Source organism: Glandiceps talaboti, chromosome 21 (genome assembly GCF_964340395.1).
Source record: "Glandiceps talaboti chromosome 21, keGlaTala1.1, whole genome shotgun sequence".
NCBI classification, from domain to species: domain Eukaryota; kingdom Metazoa; phylum Hemichordata; class Enteropneusta; family Spengelidae; genus Glandiceps; species Glandiceps talaboti.
In genome coordinates, this window is record NC_135569.1 from 5639040 (window position 1) to 5657066 (window position 18027).

The following is an 18027-nucleotide window of genomic DNA, read 5'->3' on the forward strand; positions in this document are numbered from 1 at the left end:
GTCTTTACCTGTAAATGTGATAGACGTCAGCCAATCAAAATACTACTATGAGGAAGAATCAAAGACGTAATATTGCCGTTGGTGGCGCTCTGCTATCAATATTGATTGTTATGCTAGGGGTGGGGGTGGGGGTTGAATCAGTCACTTTTACCAATAGTGCATTGCGTGACCTCTCTAAACTACTGTTATTAGATGGATCTGGATCTGTGTACACTCGGGTGAGACATTATGGCCAGTACACAGAGTTAGGAATTTCGCATTTCCTGAAACAAGTACTTCAACATTTGTTTTGGCAAGGTTTCAATAGGTGTATTTCCCGTGATGCATCGTCTCAGAATTCAGGAATTCTCTTCTGTGAAAAGGTTCCTGATTCTCACATATCTTACTTCAGAGAGGCTGTGTTATTAAGAGATTCAGTCTCATGTGTGTTCTCATTTAAAATATCTTTATAATAACACTTTCTACATTGTACCAGGTTTGTATGAGGAGTTTAACGCTATATAGCTACGAACACGGAAGTCCCGATTTTCCCAGCGTCCATTGCGTAACCAACATGGCGGCAAGTTTAAGGAAGACTCGCCAAGGTAAGAATTAGACCATTTCTGCTTCAGAAAATCGAAAATACATAGCGTGTAGCGTAGTACGTTCAGGGAAGAATGAGTTGACGAATTAACATGGAAAATTTCATTGATCAATTTCACTGTTTGGGAGAGGAGTTAATGAAAACCCTTTTCTAGTCTACTGTGGCGATGTCGTAGTTCTGCTTGCATACGGAGTAATCTGGGACTCGATTCTGACAATTGTCTCTCCAACATCCGTCCTCCAAAGAGCCAGCCCGTGAAACACGGACTTACTAAAAATGTCGGTAACTCAGGAATAAAATCGCCCAGGGGTCAAATATTAGCAATAAATCTATTATTTAGTCGGTTTACCTCATTTTGACTGTAAAAGTCCTATAGCGGATGACCAAAACTATCAAAATCGGAACTTTTCAAGTTCTACCGTAAATTTAATCACAGCTCCTTACGTGCATCGGCGCAAGTGTCTCTGGGTAATCATTCATATCGCTCGTGATTTCAAATGTGGTGGTGTTGACGAGGGTCAATTGAATATTGCAGTTCGAACTTAAAAAGGTCCGATTTCGACACTTTTTGTGATCTGAGCAGGGAATACTACCGTCAGAGGAATGGAAAGGGCATAGATATTCGATCGATTGCTAATATTTGATCATTGGGTAGGCAATGCTTTTGCAATTGGTGCGCATATATTTTGCTTGTGGTCTCGTAAGATGCCGCGTCCATTGCTCTTTGCATGGCGGTGTTTAGAGTCAAGTCAGCAATATAGACTCGTGCACTGCCTGTAAGCACGGCTAGGGTTGTCCTAGTCCTATTCGTAGTATTCGCAAACACATCCCCATACGAATTGATGTACATGCGTATATTGAATCACAGTTCCTCTACCAGCGTACTGTAAGTTTTGCCAGCTGGATGGGGTATACTGTACTTTTTACATAGAATCTGTTAGTAGGCAATGTAGGCAATATATGGGGTTGTTACTCTGTCTGTATAACATATATTACTACTAGGCTAGCTAATAGTATGTAGAGACGTCCTACTAAGCACTTGCCAGATCCTCATATGAGTGCATGAGATTATACTACCATTACCAAGTCAAGTTTATCCAATACTGGTTACAAAGTCTCCTTTCACAGCAGTATCTGTTTTCACCAGTCATAGTTCTGCCATGTTTATATGATTTTGTGGGTCCACATACATATACATCATTCATGGTCTATCCAGACTCGAAATTATTCATATAAAAATAACTTTTGCTACTGTAATAGTGCCCTAGGGAAAATAGAAAACTAATATTGTCCTCTTTATGCAAAATAAGGTGAAGTTAATGACTGGGGTCACTGAGCCATACCACGTGACATGATCTTAGCCAATCATTGAAGTACACATTGAACATGATGCATTATAAAAACGAATACTCACCACCTGGTAATAGTCCCTCATTACGTTGTTCAATACAGTTAACATCGCCATCAAACAGGCCCCGAGAGTTTTTATCAGGTTCTCCAGAAGCCCAGTTTGTCCAGACGACGTCAGTCTTATCTACCCACTCATAGGTCCATTCCTAAATATGCAAGAATTGTACCACTCATATTTTTATATCAAAACTACAACTGCTTACAATTACAGTTGTACTTTTAAACCAATCACTTTGTTCCAAGAATTGTTGCATTGAACATGCATAGACTGATGAAAAATGAGGATTTGAATGATTTGATATGAAGTTATTGATGTTGACAGAACAAGCAAATCTACACAATATGATGCAAAACTGTACTGCATTGCTCTGCACTACGCTATACCACATCACCCCATGCCACAACACACCCACATTACATCACACAACATTAACCACACCACACCACATCACACCACACTACACTACACTATGCTACACTACACTGCACTGCACCACCTTACTATATTACACTACAGTGTATCACCCTACACTAAACTAGACTAGACTAGACTAGACTAGACAAGACTAGACTACACTATACAGCATTAGACTATATTAGACTACACTACACTTCACTATGCTACACTACACTATGCCACACTAAACCTAACTATGCTACACTACACTACATGACACTACACTATACTAAGCTACAGTACACTATGCTACAGTAAACTACAGTACTCTGCACTGCACTACATTGCTCTATACACTACACTACACTACACTACACGACATTACATTACACAACACAATACTGCAGTACACTACACTGTGTATCTCAATATGACATGGAACACAACATAGTACTACAGTACACTACACTGCATCTCAATATGGTGCCGAACAGCATAGTTTATACAGTACTAGGACAGTACTACAATACGATCAAAGCATTACAATGTAGCAGAGCACTCCTGAACATGATACAATACTATACAATGCAACACACTCTATAAATTACATCATATTTCTCGATATTACAATCATTGATTGAATATATTAAACAGTACTTGGATCCTTACCCTCTCTAGATCGTTCATTCCAATCCAGAGATCCCATTCACCGCTACAAACTTCAAGAACCTTGTTGTTCTCCTGGTTACTGTGTATCGAAGCCAAGCTTGCACCTGTTCCATAAGAATTACAAATAGCCTGTGCCTCTAACCATGGCTTCATATTAGTAAAACAACGATAACAATGTGTTTGTCCGCCACTTGTCCACTCTACCCAGCCACCATCTTCCGGACACTTTTCAAGCTGTCCATGGGCATAGGCTGCTACCAGAATCAAAAGCACGAGGAGTTTCATTGCTGTGAAAATAAAGAGACACAAAAAATATACACGTGAGGCATGTAAAATCAAGAAAGTCTCTCTTTTATTTGTTGTGTAAGTGTATGGTGGGAAAGGAGTTGTTTTTTGAAGGATATACAAATTATATATAACATGGAAATTGTCCCCGTTACTTTCATCGTGTGTAATCTACCACTCTTTTTTGAAACTTAAGGGGAAAATTATCGTGAAAAGCGAATCCTTACCTGAACAGTTGTAGGAAAATACCAATACTGTAGGTATTTTCAGCTGCAAATAGCTGAAAATGCTACATGTATTAAAAGATAAATGTTATCTGCCTAATTCGTGACTTATTTCAATATTTTCCTTTAATGCTGGTAGGGAACGGGGTAAGTTAGAAAACGTGTCTAATGAGCATATGTGGTGAAAGGTTGTCTATGTGAAATAAATCATTGAATTGTACCGCAACTAGGACACAGACAGGTGGGTGCCATTGTTTTTTGCATGTCTGCAATGTGGCATCTCGAGAGATACTGTATTGATTCAATCTCGTTATCTTTGAGTGCAGCATGTGGTATGTGTTACTTGTTTGTGTGTCGTTTTATCAAACAGATCTAGAGCCAGACAGTGAACAATAACACCCATCCATCCATCCATCCATCCATCCATCCATCCATCCGTCAATCAATCAATCAATCAATCAATCAATCAATCAATCAATCCATCAATCAATCAATCAATCAATCAATCAACCAACCAACCAACCAACCAACCAATCAATCAGTCAGTCAGTCAATCAATCAATCAATCAATCAATCAATCAATCAAGCAATCAATCAACCAACCCTGTCGATGCCTGCTGTTTGTTTCTGAGTGGCTAAAGTCCTTGGGCAAGATTTGAACCATGACTGTGCCTCAGTCAACCCAGCTGTACAATTGGGGACCTGGTAGGATGTAGGTTGCAATGTGAAGGCTTTAATCCTATGCGCTGAAATGGCTGCAGTGGATTGTATGCTCCCCGGGGAGTTGAGGAAGACTAAAGGGCCGTTGTGCCGTTCTGGTCCGAGCCAGGGGTAATACTTGTAAAGCGCTTTGAGCACAGTGTGGGAAAGCGCTATTTAAGAACACGACATTATGGAAGAAAACAGTTAGTTCTATTTTTCGCCTTACATCTTTCATCTTACATTTTCTACACATGCACATTCAGGAATATCCTGTAAATGATGGAACTCCAGCTTAAAATATCGTCTTTGATTTATCAACATTTTATTGAGTGAATTGATGGAATATCGTCATTGTAAACTTACGGTGGATCGCGGCTAATTCGCTGAGCGTACTTTTCTATTATCGTCACTTCCGGTTCTCCTGTTCTAAAGATCGGCACGGGCTTTATATATAATATTAGTAATAAAGCATTTTGTCGCGTCAGTAATGTTAGTGGCGAGCATAAAAATTGCGAACAAAGCTGGGAAATTTTTCAAATGCAAATCCTGAATACACCAAAACTACTGTCATTAGAGGGTGCTATACTTCCAAAATTAGTGCGGGACCCTGAATCTTTTGATTTTTCAAGTCTTTGATTACACCTATACAAATTTTGTACTGCCATTAAATAGTTAATGGCGAGCCTCCATATTTCAACGTCACTTCCTGTTAGTCGTGATATTTGTGTTTGAGGTGACCTTAGACATCAATTGTAATTTTGCAGACAAACTTGTACTCTTTGTTGCAATCCATGTCATCCCATTGGGAAGCTACAAGAAAACAAAAAGACAACAATTATACTTTCCGATACTCCAAACCAATAAAAACTACGTCAGTGAAATATTCTTACTAGAAAGTATGTCATCAAAAGTATAATATGACGTAATTAATATTATTCTAAAAAAATATTGGCGCAGAACTATTATATTACATCATCGAAGCTATACTATAATGTATATCTGCCGACATCAGACAGTGGAGGAACGGAACCTGTTACAAACAGGCAAAGTAAACAACTGAATTGGATTAATAACACTTGGCACAGCATGTTGGAAATACAGAGACTTATATTACATTTCATAATTTTCCAAGAACATTTATATGGCCGGCCTCATACATAATGGTAGGTCACATTCACAAACTTCAAATTAGAAATTCCATGGCATTTCATGTACACATAAAGAGGCCATAAAACTTCTTATCAAACAACAAAATGCAATACAAGCCTCTGCTGTTCTAACCTGCTATGTGCTAAGTGTTATTAATCCAATTCATTTGTTTACTTTCCTTGTTTGTAACAGCTTCCATTCATCCACGGTCTGATGTCAGCAGTTGTAATATTACCCCAAAAAATTTCGTCACTGAACCATGATATTACGTCATCAAAACTATGCCATGACGTAATTAATCTTATTCTTAAAAAAATCGTCACTGAAATATATTACGTCAGAAAAATGATAGCCTACTTGATCTCATAAAATGACGTCATCGAATCAAAACTATGGTCTTATTTATCTCACTCTAAAAATTACAATATGAAATCATGCTATGACGTAATTTATTTATCATACAAATTACGTCACTGAAACATGCTATGACATAGTCTTTCCTTACTCTTGTTACGTCATTGACTCGGCTTTTGTGTAGATTAAACATCTATTAGTGTTCTTCTGCTCTTTATGAGGCTAAGGGAGTCTAAATGTATGTGATTACTGACCAAAATGTAACCTTTTTTTGGGGGGGGGGGGTAACTTACATGTTGTGAGTGATGGGTTGTATGCAGTACAATCTTCTCCGCGTTTATCATCTGGTGCATTGTTGGCCCAGTTAGTGTATTCTACGTCACTTCCGTCACTCCAGGCAAACTCGCCTTCCTGTAGAATAAATCAAGAAATACAAGATTTAGTCTGAGACCCTTTTCACATTTCACGACGTAGAAGGGATATGTCAAGACATTACACGGAATTTGCAGAGTTGATAGAGCGTTATTAATACTGTTTCATTACTTTTGTTGGGCACGGACATCGTATCCCCCGCCCCTTCTAATTACGTCACTTCCCCCATCACATTATTCAAATAAGATGATCTGTTTGACACACGACGGCAAGATTATAGATATAGATATTGCGGGACTAAATAGTTATTAAACAAATGAAATCAAATAAAAGAATAGATAATGTATTTAGAAATAATAGCGCGGAAATAAATGATCATAGGGATATAGAAAAGACAAGAAATGCGAAGAAGTTTCAAAATCTAGAATGGGTTATTTCTTTACTAATGATCGCCTACATACTCTAAAGAAGTCACGTGGCAAGTCTTACCCAATCCTTATCGTTCAGGCCAATCCATACTTTTTGAGAAGATGGCAAAAGACCAACGACAAACTCATTTTCCTGACGACTGTGAATTGAAGCTAAGTGGCCGCCAAAACTTTTGCAAGCGGATTCTGCCTTGATCCAGTCATTTTCAGCGTCTATAAAGCTGTAACAGTTCCCGCCGTAAGTGGGCCAGGTACTTGGGCATATGCTTTGAGAATAACCTGAAACTGAATTAAATCCGACGTTGACAGTTACATTCTTTGGTTATTTTATTTAAAAATATTGTTCATGTTTGTTGTGAAACCGTGGACTGTTTGAAATGAGACGTCTTAAATTTCCAGTTTGTCTTGCACAGGATTGGATGTCGAAACACTAGTTATTAAAGGAAAAATCCACCCAGACTTCTTTCTGCCTTTCATGTAAAAGTTGATTTATTACACTTGTATTGACTATTACTATCAACTTAAATGATTTTAAAATAGCACCTATTTAATTTACTAAATTTTGAAATCTTGTAACGAAACTCTACTGCATTTGACATATGTTCTGTCATTACGGGGGTTTCCTGCAAGGGTTTGAGGGAAAACCTGGGAGAATATAGCATCATGGTTACGTTATCTTATTTTGTATTCTCATCAGACCGCCATAAGGCATTCAATTCAACTACAGATTAGTCAGAAAAACTACATGCACGAAACACACTATATTGATAAGTTCGTCTGGTCTAGAAATGGTATAATAGTAAACCACTTCCATTTGCTAGGATATTTATTTTTGGAAAAGTCAAATTTTTGGAGAAGATATTTTCATTTACTAGTAAAAGTTTCCGGAACGAATCGAACGAGCTGTCAAGTTCTTGCTACAAATTGGAATGAGAACGTATTGCTTGTGTTTGTGTACCGATTAGTCACAAGTGTTCTCTTAGTAGTATCGCCTTGCTCCAATATGTTGCTTTTTAAAAAAAAATGTTTTACTGGATGCTATAGAACTTACCGACAATGGCCAAGAACCAACACAGGGTAACAGCTGACGCCTTCGACATCTTGACAAAGTTGTTAATGAAAGTTTATGAGCTAAAATAGTTCAAGAAAAAAAAGACAAAGTGAAAACACCGTCATGATTTCAAAGATCTAGATTAAAAGTACCTAAGAGTACAAGTCTATTATGGCATCAACTATGCTAAAGACACCAGAAATCCACATTTAATGTCATCGTAAGCATGTTTCGACACTAACATAACGTGGTACAAGCTGAGTACTCACCATGCACCACGCTGGAATCAAACTTGAAGGAGTCTGAACCGTGTCTTCGACTGAATGTATAATTACCAGTTCACTGTTGACCTTCAGCCAAGATTGTCAACAGTTTTGAATTTAAACCCATATTTGGAAAACCCGATATTTAGAACTTTAAGACCAGTAATCTGCCAAGGAAACTTGTTTGTCCAGACATCTATATCATTGTTATCAGAAAGACAATGTTCACCTGAACTCAAATCTCCAGTTTCCCTCGCAGCTTTAGATATATCAAGTTTATCATTTAATCCCATTATAGCAGAGGATTAATGAAAGGAAGAGATTAAATATAATCCGATATCTTAATTTGTGAACACAAAGTTTCAATATTTGGATGTTTTCATATGAATAGTAATCGGGAGAGATATCTCCTCTTATACACATATATTTCAATACATATACAGCTGGTTTCATGTTAGTGTTTACTCAGTCTGGCTCTGTTTGATACAACCACACAGAAACCAATGAGAAACTGCATAGTCTACACATCATGATAACAAGGTTGCAATTTCTTGCTACAATTTGTCTAAATGAAATAAAAGATTAAGAGGTACTGCAACCGGACACGCAATCATGTTTTGATTTCAAATAAGCTTTCAATCCCACTTCTCTTAAACACAAAGCTGTGAGAAATGTCAACATCCCTTTTTGGCCTAATTGTATCATAGTCACACAAAAAATTCAATCTATTCCTATATTTCTGAAAATGTCTGATCCTAGTGCTAAAACAAGTAAACAACATAAACAAACAGACAGACAGATAAACAAACCAACAAACAAACAAACGAACGAATCAATCAAGCAAACAGTATACAAATAGATAATGAAAAATATAAAATGATGTCGCCATGGTAACGGAAAGTAAACAACTGCTTATACAATTGCAATAAAAAACAAAAGACTATGTTTAAACATTAGAATCAATGCCTTTATTACACGTTTGCTTTATTTTGATAATTTCCAATTTTTAATTGTTGTCAACTATCTGAATAAAGAGCGACTTGTGTCCATGATTTTCTTCGCCCTGTAATGTGATAGTCAGAAAAAAAAACAGTGATTACATTTCTCATGTAGGATTTCATACAAGTGTGGATATATTGTTGACTAATGCCAGATTACATAATTATGGTTCATAGATGAAAAGGGAGATTCAATCTAATATATTCATTATGTCAAATAGTTTGGGGGACTATTTAAATGATTTCATACATACATACACACATACATACATACACACATACATACATATATACATACATACATTACATACATAAATACATACATACATACATACATACATACATACATACATACATACATACACACACACACAAACATACATACATACATACATACATACATACATACATACATACATACATACATACATACATACAAACAAACATACATACACACATACATACATACATACATACATACATACATACATACATACATACATACATACATACATACACACACACACATACATACATACATACATACATACATACATACACACATACACACACATACGTACATACATACATACATAAATAAATACATACATATATACATACATACATACATACATACATGCATGCATACATGCATACATACATACATACATACACGTACCTGCAATGCAGTTCTTACAGTGGTTTCTTACAAACAAATGGTTTACCACTGTCGCAATCATCAATGGACCATCTGTCGTCTGAGAAATATAAAGGGGGGTTGAAGAATAAAATCAAACATATGATGGTAAGCAAATTAAAAATAAAAGTTTACATCCAGTAATCTTTAAAGATAGCGTTAATACATATACAAACAGATATAAAGACAGGCGTAAATGAAATTGAGACAGCCAGAGGGACTAACTGACAGACAGACAGACAGACAGACAGACAGACAGACGGACATGTGGATATATAGATGGATAAAAGGTTTTAGGCGTGAATGTCAGTATTTACTTTATGCTTTTTACAGTGAGCATACTTCCTTTCTCTCCTTGCATAATTTACATATTGTGATGGAGAAGTGTATAGTTTATGCGAGTGGATCATTCGCAAACTCTTATTACGAAGAAAGTTCTAGTCTTAATATGTTATCGCTCATACTCACAAAAGTCAGAACTGACATCAAAGTATGCACAGTCACCAGTACACAACAAGCCACAGTCTTTGTCAGGTTGACCTTCCCTCCAGTAGGTAAACGTCACTTCAGAACCATCCACCCAGACATAGTCGTGGTTCTGAAATTAATGTTGTGACGTATTATCATTAAAGGGACACAGTTGATATCGTTATGGTTTTTTGTCATTACTTATACCCTAACTAACCATAATCATAACTAACCATAACCCTAACTAACCATAAACCTAACTAGCCCTTACCCAAACCTAACCATAACCCTAACTAACCATAACCCTAACTAACCATAACCATAACTAACAATAACCATAACTAACCATAACCCTAACTAACCTTAACCCTAACTAACCATAACCCTAATTAACCATAACCCTAACTAACCATAACCATAACTAACCATAACCATAACTAACCATAAACCTAACTAGCCCTTACCCAAACCTAACCATAACCATAACTAACCATAACCCTAACTAACCATAAACCTAAGTAACCATAAACCTAACTAGCCCTTACCCAAACCTAACCATAACCTTAACTAACCATACCCTCACTAACCATAAACTTAACTAGCCCTTACCCAAACCCGAACTCTTCATTCTAACCATTAAATGCTAACCGATAACCTTTCACCTTTCACCTAACCCTGTTTGTAATTAAGTATTACCAAATGGAAATACAGTTTATCATACCTGTAATGGATCATGCATGCCGACCCACATGTCGTTGAAACCTCCCTGCATACTGAAGACAAACTCATTTTCTTGTATACTGTGTAAAGAGGCAATGTGGGACTGTGCACCATAAATTTGGCACTGAGCTGAAGCCTGGACGAAACTCAAGTCACAAGCAAAGAGCCTGTAACAATGGTCATTGAACGGGTACCATAGAGGATCGCAGACCTCTTCTTTGCCATCTGAGATCGAAAAAATAGATATAAGCATATGAAATAACAATTCGGGATACAAAATAGTGCTAGAGTGTTTATGTTAGGTAACGGTAAATGTAACACAATGTTAGAGGAGCAATATGACAAACCAAGTCAATCAATCAATCAATCAATCAATCACGAAACTAGCTAGCAAATGCCAAATGGCAAATGAATAACCATAGTTGGTACATGGATAAATCATGAATGAATAAGCATACATAGCGTTAGAATTCTTTAGATATGAATGCATACATTTAAAACAGAACAGAATACATAAACATCAAACAATTAAATGACGTAACCGAAGATAAAGAAATATCAATACGATATGAATAAGCATGTGCATAAGTTAAAATTATGACGTAATAATAATACATTTTAAGTATTACTTTCTAATAATAATAATCGTCTTTTTGAGCATATTGTAAGAAAATATTGTAGTCTAACATGTCTGCACTGTAAACCCATGTGTTAAAAAGATATTGATTATTCGGATAATTGTTACTAAAAGTTTGAATATCATTCGATTAACTCCTTTTACACATTTTTGTACTTCTTTCCTCTGATTTATGTACAGAGGAGTTAATAGTGTAAAAAATGGAGACTAAAATATGTCTCTACTTTTTAAATAAAAAAAATTATCATGAATGAGGTAATTGCTATAGTTACATATACTTACCACTTTCGTTGATTGGGGTGGCACAAACCCCCCAGACCATCACCACCACCACTAACGACAAAATCAATTTCTTCATCATGAAATTTGCCTCTTGGAAAATATTTTTGACTTTTGTAAAGTCTTCACTATTTGACTAGAGTGACACTGCTGACTTACTAGAGTGACCTCGATAGTCAGATAGTGTTGTCGTCATCTGCAAAATGACCTCATCCGATGAAGGTCAGAACTCTTATAAATCATTTTTGTCGAAGATAAATTCGACGAACGTTGAGCATAGTTTTAGGGACGTTAATCCCCCAATATGTATAATTCATACAGGCACAGAGGTAAATATCTAAACCCATTGAATTTTTTTTAAAATGGGACACAAACAGAGTTTATATGTTTTTTAGCGTAAATTGCGCAGCATATCTAATCTATTTATTGAACTATCGACAGTCACCATTGCATTGTATGCCAGTGATTCATATTGAAGTCTCTTATCATTATTAAATTTATAGGTCAATTATTGTTGAAACATATAGTAAATCCCATTTTCCCACTTCCATCGACACCATAAACGTTTACATTATCAATAAACCACACTGTTGAGAGTTTATGTTGTTTTTTGCAGTTTGGTCATTGAAATTCTGTTTATGTAGATGCGAGAAGGGGATTGGGTATAGGAGGACGTTGGGTAGGAGGTAGGTGGTGGGGATCGAGTGAGTGGAGACGAGAAGGGTGGGGATCAACAGACAACGGAACGGTGAGAAAGACAAGAAGGGACATACAAATCATAATGACATAAACATATTGTATGAATATAAACGGACCTGGAGATAGAGAGACTGGCAGATCGGAAGACACATCTGGAAAGATATCTGCATATCTAATTGATAGATTTATCAAAGCCATATCAGATACAACTGCGGTCCCTTGTTTTAATACGGCACAGCAAATAGTGAGAAACATCAGTTGGTGTAAATACTGGTACACGGTGTCATTTGTCCTTCAAAGATATTTATTGGTATCATATATATCTACTAGATATTGTTAATCTAATAGATACTACTAATGTCTTTGTTGACGGTTTGTTAATCCTATCTCGTAGATAGCATACACATGACGATACAAAATAAATTCCCATAGCAAAGGCACATTAACCGTTTTGGAAAAACTAAATGGGGTTTTCAAGATATGTCGGTCGATGAGAATATTCGGGTCCTATGACCTTGGCCACATTAGCCCCACAGTTCACTATTCAATGTATACTGGAATCAATAAGTTGTTATTTTCCATACACATAGTTTTTTAGTTTGTTGTTTGGTAGTAAAGTAGCCTTATAAATTCGGCAAATTTCCACGGCCTAATGACGTCATCAACTAAAAATCAACACGGAGTTAAAGACTTTAGTATAGAATATGGCCGAAATAACAATCTAAGAATCTAAGAATCTAACTAGTCATGTCTTCTTCTTCTCTCTCTCTCTCTCTCTCTCTCTCTCTCTCTCTCTCTCTCTCTCTCTCTCTCTCTCTCTCTCTCTCTCTCTCTCTCTCTCTCTCTCTCTCTCTCTCTCTCTCTCTCTCTCTCTCACTCACACACACACACACACACATACATACATACATACATACATACATACATACATACGAACACACGCATACATACATACATACATACATACATACATACATACATACATACATACATACATACATACATACATACATACATACATACATACATACATACATATATATATATATATATATATATATATATATATATATATATATATATATAGTACATCTAGTATATATACATACATATCTAGTACATTTCGAACTTTTGAGTTTGTTACAAACTCTTTTTCTTGATAATGATTAACCAAGAACATACATTGTATGTTCACACACCTCAAATACAAGCTTCAGCCCATTTCATGTTAGTATTCACTGAGCTCTATTTGAAACATCCCAAAGAGAAACCAAAAAGAAACTTCACATTCTACACTTTAAGATAAAAAGACCGAAATTTCTTGCTACAGTTTGCCTTAATGAAGTAAACGTTTTAAATATATTGCTACTAGACACAGATACGCGGGCGCATGTTAGTGATGTCTGTAGTTTGTGCCTACAGGGTGGCACTTCAATTCATTTCATTTAGAAAAAATGTACCAAGAAACTATAATTTAGTCTTTCTATCTTAAAGTGTAGCATGTACAGTTCCCCATTTTTATGAGGTTGTGCCAAACAGGGTAAACACTGATATGAAACGGACTGCGACAAACAACCAAGAGATAAAGAACTAACAAATGGACGGGCAGACATAATTCCCATAGTATTACTTTATTTAATTATGAGAATTACCATGAAAGTATATAATCAATATTAAATGTTGAAGGATTGCATATAGCTGTATTCAACTGATTGAAGGAGATTCCCCCAAAACGACAACGTCCGGTACTGTCGTTCGGTACAAGGTGGTGGCCATATTCTGCGTTCACAATATCTGTGGAAGTAATAAAACATATGCAGATTAGATGACAAAATTAAAATATTTGATCATCTTTTAAATATTATTTTTTTTATAACAAGAGCAAACTAATGATATGAGAAGTATACATGGCATAATGGCAATTTGAAAATGAAATTTCTATTCGGGTTTATTTTGTTCGTGCATTGTTACTCATGTGCAACATTTGAGAAATATTGTAACTATGGCAACATTAGGGGTATTAAAAGCGCTCATAATGTGCAATAAAAAGAATGGAAATCATATGTTGAGTTGGTCATCAGGGTGTTTTTGAGTGCAATATTAATCGTTCAAAACAAATCATATTCAGTTTCAAATCAAATGCATGTCACCCTGTTTTTTTATGTTTTTTTTTTTTAGATAAAACGTTATTTGACGTAATGATATCTTACCTTTTTACGACATTGGTTGTTTGCATACAAATCTCCTCTTTTCATCACAATCTTTGTCATTCCATCTGTCATCTGTATAAAAATATACTTCGTGTCAGTACATTTCATTAACGAGTAACTTAAGTTTGAGAGAGAGAGAGAGAGAGAGAGAGACAGACAGACAGACAGACAGACAGACAGACAGAGGGAGAGAGGGATTCGATTCATATTTTGTAACTGGCAAAATGGCAGACAGACAGACAGACAGACAGACAGACAGACACAGACAAGGAGGCAGAGACTGGGAGAAAGAGACAAAGACATAGAGAAACAAGCATTGCGACAGAGTTTGAGAGACAAAGATAGAGACAGAGAAAGGGTGACAGAGAGATGACACAGACAGAAAGACAGACAGACAAACAAACAAACAAACAAACAAACAAACAAACAAACAGACGGACAGACGAAGACAGTGAGACAGATAAGTATTGACCAAATAGTCTCCTTGACAATGTGACTGGAGCTAGCATATATAAATATATAGTCGGATTAAAAACGCTGATGCGAATAGATCATAAATTATGGCAAGCCAATCTTAGGACAAGATGTCTAAATATACTACAGTTGTCTCTGTGGCGCAATCGGTTAGCGCGTTCGGCTGTTAACCGAAAGGTTGGTGGTTCAAGCCCACCCAGGGACGATGAAAGTTTTTTCTTTTATTTTGCCGTTTTATTTAAACATTTCTGAAGTCTATAATTGATAATTACTCTTTCCTGTTTACATCATAGACATTTGGCCCATCTTGTGACCAGAACAACATGTTTGTAGATTGTGAAATACAATACAGCCAAGATCAGGGTTGTATAGAAAGTGTAGTCTATGTAACATCATAACAATTGAACCAATTGTTTTTTTTCCCTTTGAGTATACCGCTTAGTGGATCCATAATTGAAAATAGTTTTCATATTATCAATAATTGTGAGACAAGTAAGTTACAGTGTATCACTCTCATGTATCCACTGATAAGTCACCCAACCTCCACAAGGTTGTTGTGTTTGGTAAAGCGATCATGAGTGGAGATTTGATATCAGAATTTGTTTTGACTAAGTATGAAATGTTCTCATGTGCACCTATAATAATACAATGTTGCAACGGCAGTTTCAAGAGAAAACTGCAGACTCAATAAGTCGGCACCCTGGCACTAACGGAGCTGTGTTGTGAATGGGGAAAGTAGAAGTGTTTCTTTTATAACGATGGGTGCGTAGTCTACACTTTCCATACAACCCTGAACCTGGTTGTACAATTTTGCTGTTCTCTGCTTCTTACTGTAATCGGAACATGCACCCATTTCGACACAGTTTTCGGAACACTTCAACAACAAACCACAGTCGTTATCAGGCTGGTCGGGTTGCCAGATGTAATAGTCAAATGGGGTACCATCTGTCCAAACATAAGTTCCTTCCTGCTCGTCAAAAAATAAAACAAAAGCACACTTAGGCAGTACAAACAAGAAAACTTTAATTACCGCGGCAGTACAAACAAGAAAACTTTAATTACCGCGGAATAGCTTCTTCACTATCAAATACATACACAACAATATCAGTGTGTATTTGTAAACAAAATGATCTTACTTAATTTGTAATGGCCTAATAAAAAAATTGTGTGGTTCCGGTTACGCTCAGTTTTTGAATTTTTCCTCAGACGATCAAATATTTTGGCCTGAATGTCTTTGTTCGCAGGCAGTAAAAGAAAGCGCCTAACCAACAACGATTGAAATGTAAAGTGAAGTGGAGTAAAAATGTCGTTAGCGTGAATACACTGACTAATTTACTTTTGCGACCTAAATATATGATTTTTAAAATTAAAATAATAACATCTTACAAAACCTGACGGTTTCTTTTCTCAGTGAGATATCAGCAATGAAAGAGTAAAAACGGTGATAAAATAAACAAATGTATGTATGTAGAAAAATTAACGTACTTCAGCCTCATCATTCAGACCAAGCCACAGATCGTTGTAGCCACCTTGGAAAGCAAATACAAAATCGTTTTCGTCCACGTCGTGTATGGACACCAAGTGAGAATAACGTCCGTACAGTCTGCACTCAGACTCCGCCAGTGACCAGTTTACTTCCCAGTCAAAAAATCGGTAGCAGTTTCCATTGTACGGATACCAATACTGAAGACAGGTTGAATTTGATTCTAGTCAGAAAAGAGAAATTGGCGACTGTTAAGTAGCATGCAACTCGAAAATTAGAATTAAAAAAATGTTGTTACTTTGTTTAAGAAAACTCGTGCCTTTTCTCTTAAAATTAAGTAGAAAAAAAGAGGAAGTATACCGTAAGCTACTTAGGTACGCCTTCCTTGTGGGTTCACGTTTACAATATGTGGTAGCTGGAATATTTACCAAATTCAAAGTGAAGATTAGAAAATCAATATTGAGACTGACATATCGACCCAAACCGTGTCATATAATGATATATATTTGCTAGAATTTGAAGATTTTGTGAAAGTTTTGCATTCATAATACCGATCTCTAATGATCTTGTTCAACCCAAAGTTGTGCACTAATGTCATGAAGTGGTCAACTTCGTATCCCCAAAATCCAGTCGAAAATTACATCACATGTTAATACTGTGGGGAAATGCACTTACCATCTGCAAGGCCCTGGTAAACAGCACTTGCCTTGCACACAACTAGCAGCAGTCCGAATAACACTTGGTACAACATTTTGTCAAACTTGAACACGCTTTGTTGAACTTCAACCAACTAAGTCTGTTTTGTAGGCGTCCAAATACAAGTCGTTGAGCGAATTTTCCTCAAGACAAGATTAAGGTCATGTGACCCAAAATGTCCGGAAATATCGTGCAAATACAGACATTTTAAATCCGTTAATATGGATTTAGGTATAACGATAATTTGTAAATTTTAATAAATTTGGACTTAGACACCACTAGGTACAACTTTATATGGGTTTGGTGTGGATTACGTAATGAGGGGATATAATCTATTGTCTATACCTGACGTCTGTTGATTTGAGTTGGTTCACAATTGGTGATTGTTAGGACGGAGTTTGACCAAGGCGTATGAGAATATGATGTCAGTCTTTCTGACAACGATTAGGAAGATTGTGTGAGTGAGTATGTATGTATGTATGTATGTATGTATGTATGTATGTATGTATGTATGTATGTATGTATGTATGTATGTATGTATGTGTGTATGTATATATGTATGTGTGTGTATGTATGTATGTATGTATGTATGTATGTATGTATGTATGTATGTATGTATGTATGTATGTATGTATGTATGTGTGTATGTGTGTATGTGTGTATGTATGTATGTATGTATGTATGTATGTGTGTGTGTGTATGTATGTATGTGTGTGTGTATGTATGTATGTATGTATGTATGTATGTATGTATGTATGTATGTATGTATGTATGTATGT

The 18027-nt window shown here is 36.2% G+C and overlaps 4 protein-coding genes and 1 non-coding gene across 5 annotated transcripts in view; 1 reads left to right on the top strand and 4 right to left on the bottom strand.

Moving 5' to 3' along the window:
• Positions 1-3820, bottom strand: part of LOC144451753 (C-type mannose receptor 2-like) — a 7945-nt gene extending 4125 nt beyond the window's left edge. Inside the window, exons 1-3 of the mRNA XM_078142657.1 lie at positions 3790-3820; positions 3060-3346; positions 1998-2139 (exon numbers count right to left, since the gene is read on the bottom strand). Coding sequence (XP_077998783.1) covers positions 1998-2139; positions 3060-3346; positions 3790-3820 — 460 coding nt within the window. The remainder of the gene's footprint in view (positions 1-1997; positions 2140-3059; positions 3347-3789) is intronic.
• A 1189-nt stretch (positions 3821-5009) lies between these two features.
• Positions 5010-8180, bottom strand: LOC144451754 (lectin BRA-3-like). The gene is made up of 5 exons (XM_078142658.1): positions 8117-8180; positions 7625-7704; positions 6635-6889; positions 6067-6184; positions 5010-5080 (listed from the first exon to the last, which is right to left on the bottom strand). Exons 1-5 carry the CDS (start codon positions 8178-8180, stop codon positions 5010-5012), a joined length of 588 nt encoding a protein of 195 aa, XP_077998784.1.
• A 1398-nt stretch (positions 8181-9578) lies between these two features.
• On the bottom strand, positions 9579-11882 carry LOC144451755 (rheacalcin-2-like). The gene is made up of 4 exons (XM_078142659.1): positions 11846-11882; positions 10772-10995; positions 10051-10180; positions 9579-9643 (listed from the first exon to the last, which is right to left on the bottom strand). Exons 1-4 carry the CDS (start codon positions 11880-11882, stop codon positions 9579-9581), a joined length of 456 nt encoding a protein of 151 aa, XP_077998785.1.
• Positions 11883-14599: 2717 nt separating this feature from the next.
• On the bottom strand, positions 14600-17303 carry LOC144451756 (C-type lectin BpLec-like). The gene is made up of 4 exons (XM_078142660.1): positions 17228-17303; positions 16555-16775; positions 15901-16036; positions 14600-14667 (listed from the first exon to the last, which is right to left on the bottom strand). Exons 1-4 carry the CDS (start codon positions 17301-17303, stop codon positions 14600-14602), a joined length of 501 nt encoding a protein of 166 aa, XP_077998786.1.
• Trnan-guu (transfer RNA asparagine (anticodon GUU)) lies at positions 15201-15274 on the top strand. The gene has a single exon. It is a non-coding gene; the product is annotated as a tRNA-Asn (tRNA).
• Positions 17304-18027: the final 724 nt, after the last annotated feature.

Bases quoted from the DNA above. Each gene is read 5' to 3' on its own strand.
- LOC144451754 (XM_078142658.1), bottom strand. From the start codon at position 8,180: ATGGGATTAAATGATAAACTTGATATATCTAAAGCTGCGAGGGAAACT. The intron at 7,705-8,116 runs GTGAACATTGTC...GAACTATTTTAG, and splicing joins AACTGGAGATTTGAGTTCAG to CTCATAAACTTTCATTAACA. The intron at 5,081-6,066 runs GTAAGTTACCCC...GTTTTCTTGTAG, and splicing joins CAACCCATCACTCACAACAT to CTTCCCAATGGGATGACATG.
- LOC144451756 (XM_078142660.1), bottom strand. From the start codon at position 17,303: ATGTTGTACCAAGTGTTATTCGGACTGCTGCTAGTTGTGTGCAAGGCA. The intron at 16,776-17,227 runs GTAAGTGCATTT...TTTTCTGACTAG, and splicing joins TTACCAGGGCCTTGCAGATG to AATCAAATTCAACCTGTCTT. The intron at 14,668-15,900 runs GTAAGAAGCAGA...ATTTTTATACAG, and splicing joins GGGTGCATGTTCCGATTACA to ATGACAGATGGAATGACAAA.
- LOC144451755 (XM_078142659.1), bottom strand. From the start codon at position 11,882: ATGACGACAACACTATCTGACTATCGAGGTCACTCTA. The intron at 10,996-11,845 runs GTAAGTCAGCAG...TTTCGATCTCAG, and splicing joins TGACTATCGAGGTCACTCTA to ATGGCAAAGAAGAGGTCTGC. The intron at 9,644-10,050 runs GTGAGTATGAGC...TATATTTCTCAG, and splicing joins TGATGTCAGTTCTGACTTTT to ACGACAGATGGTCCATTGAT.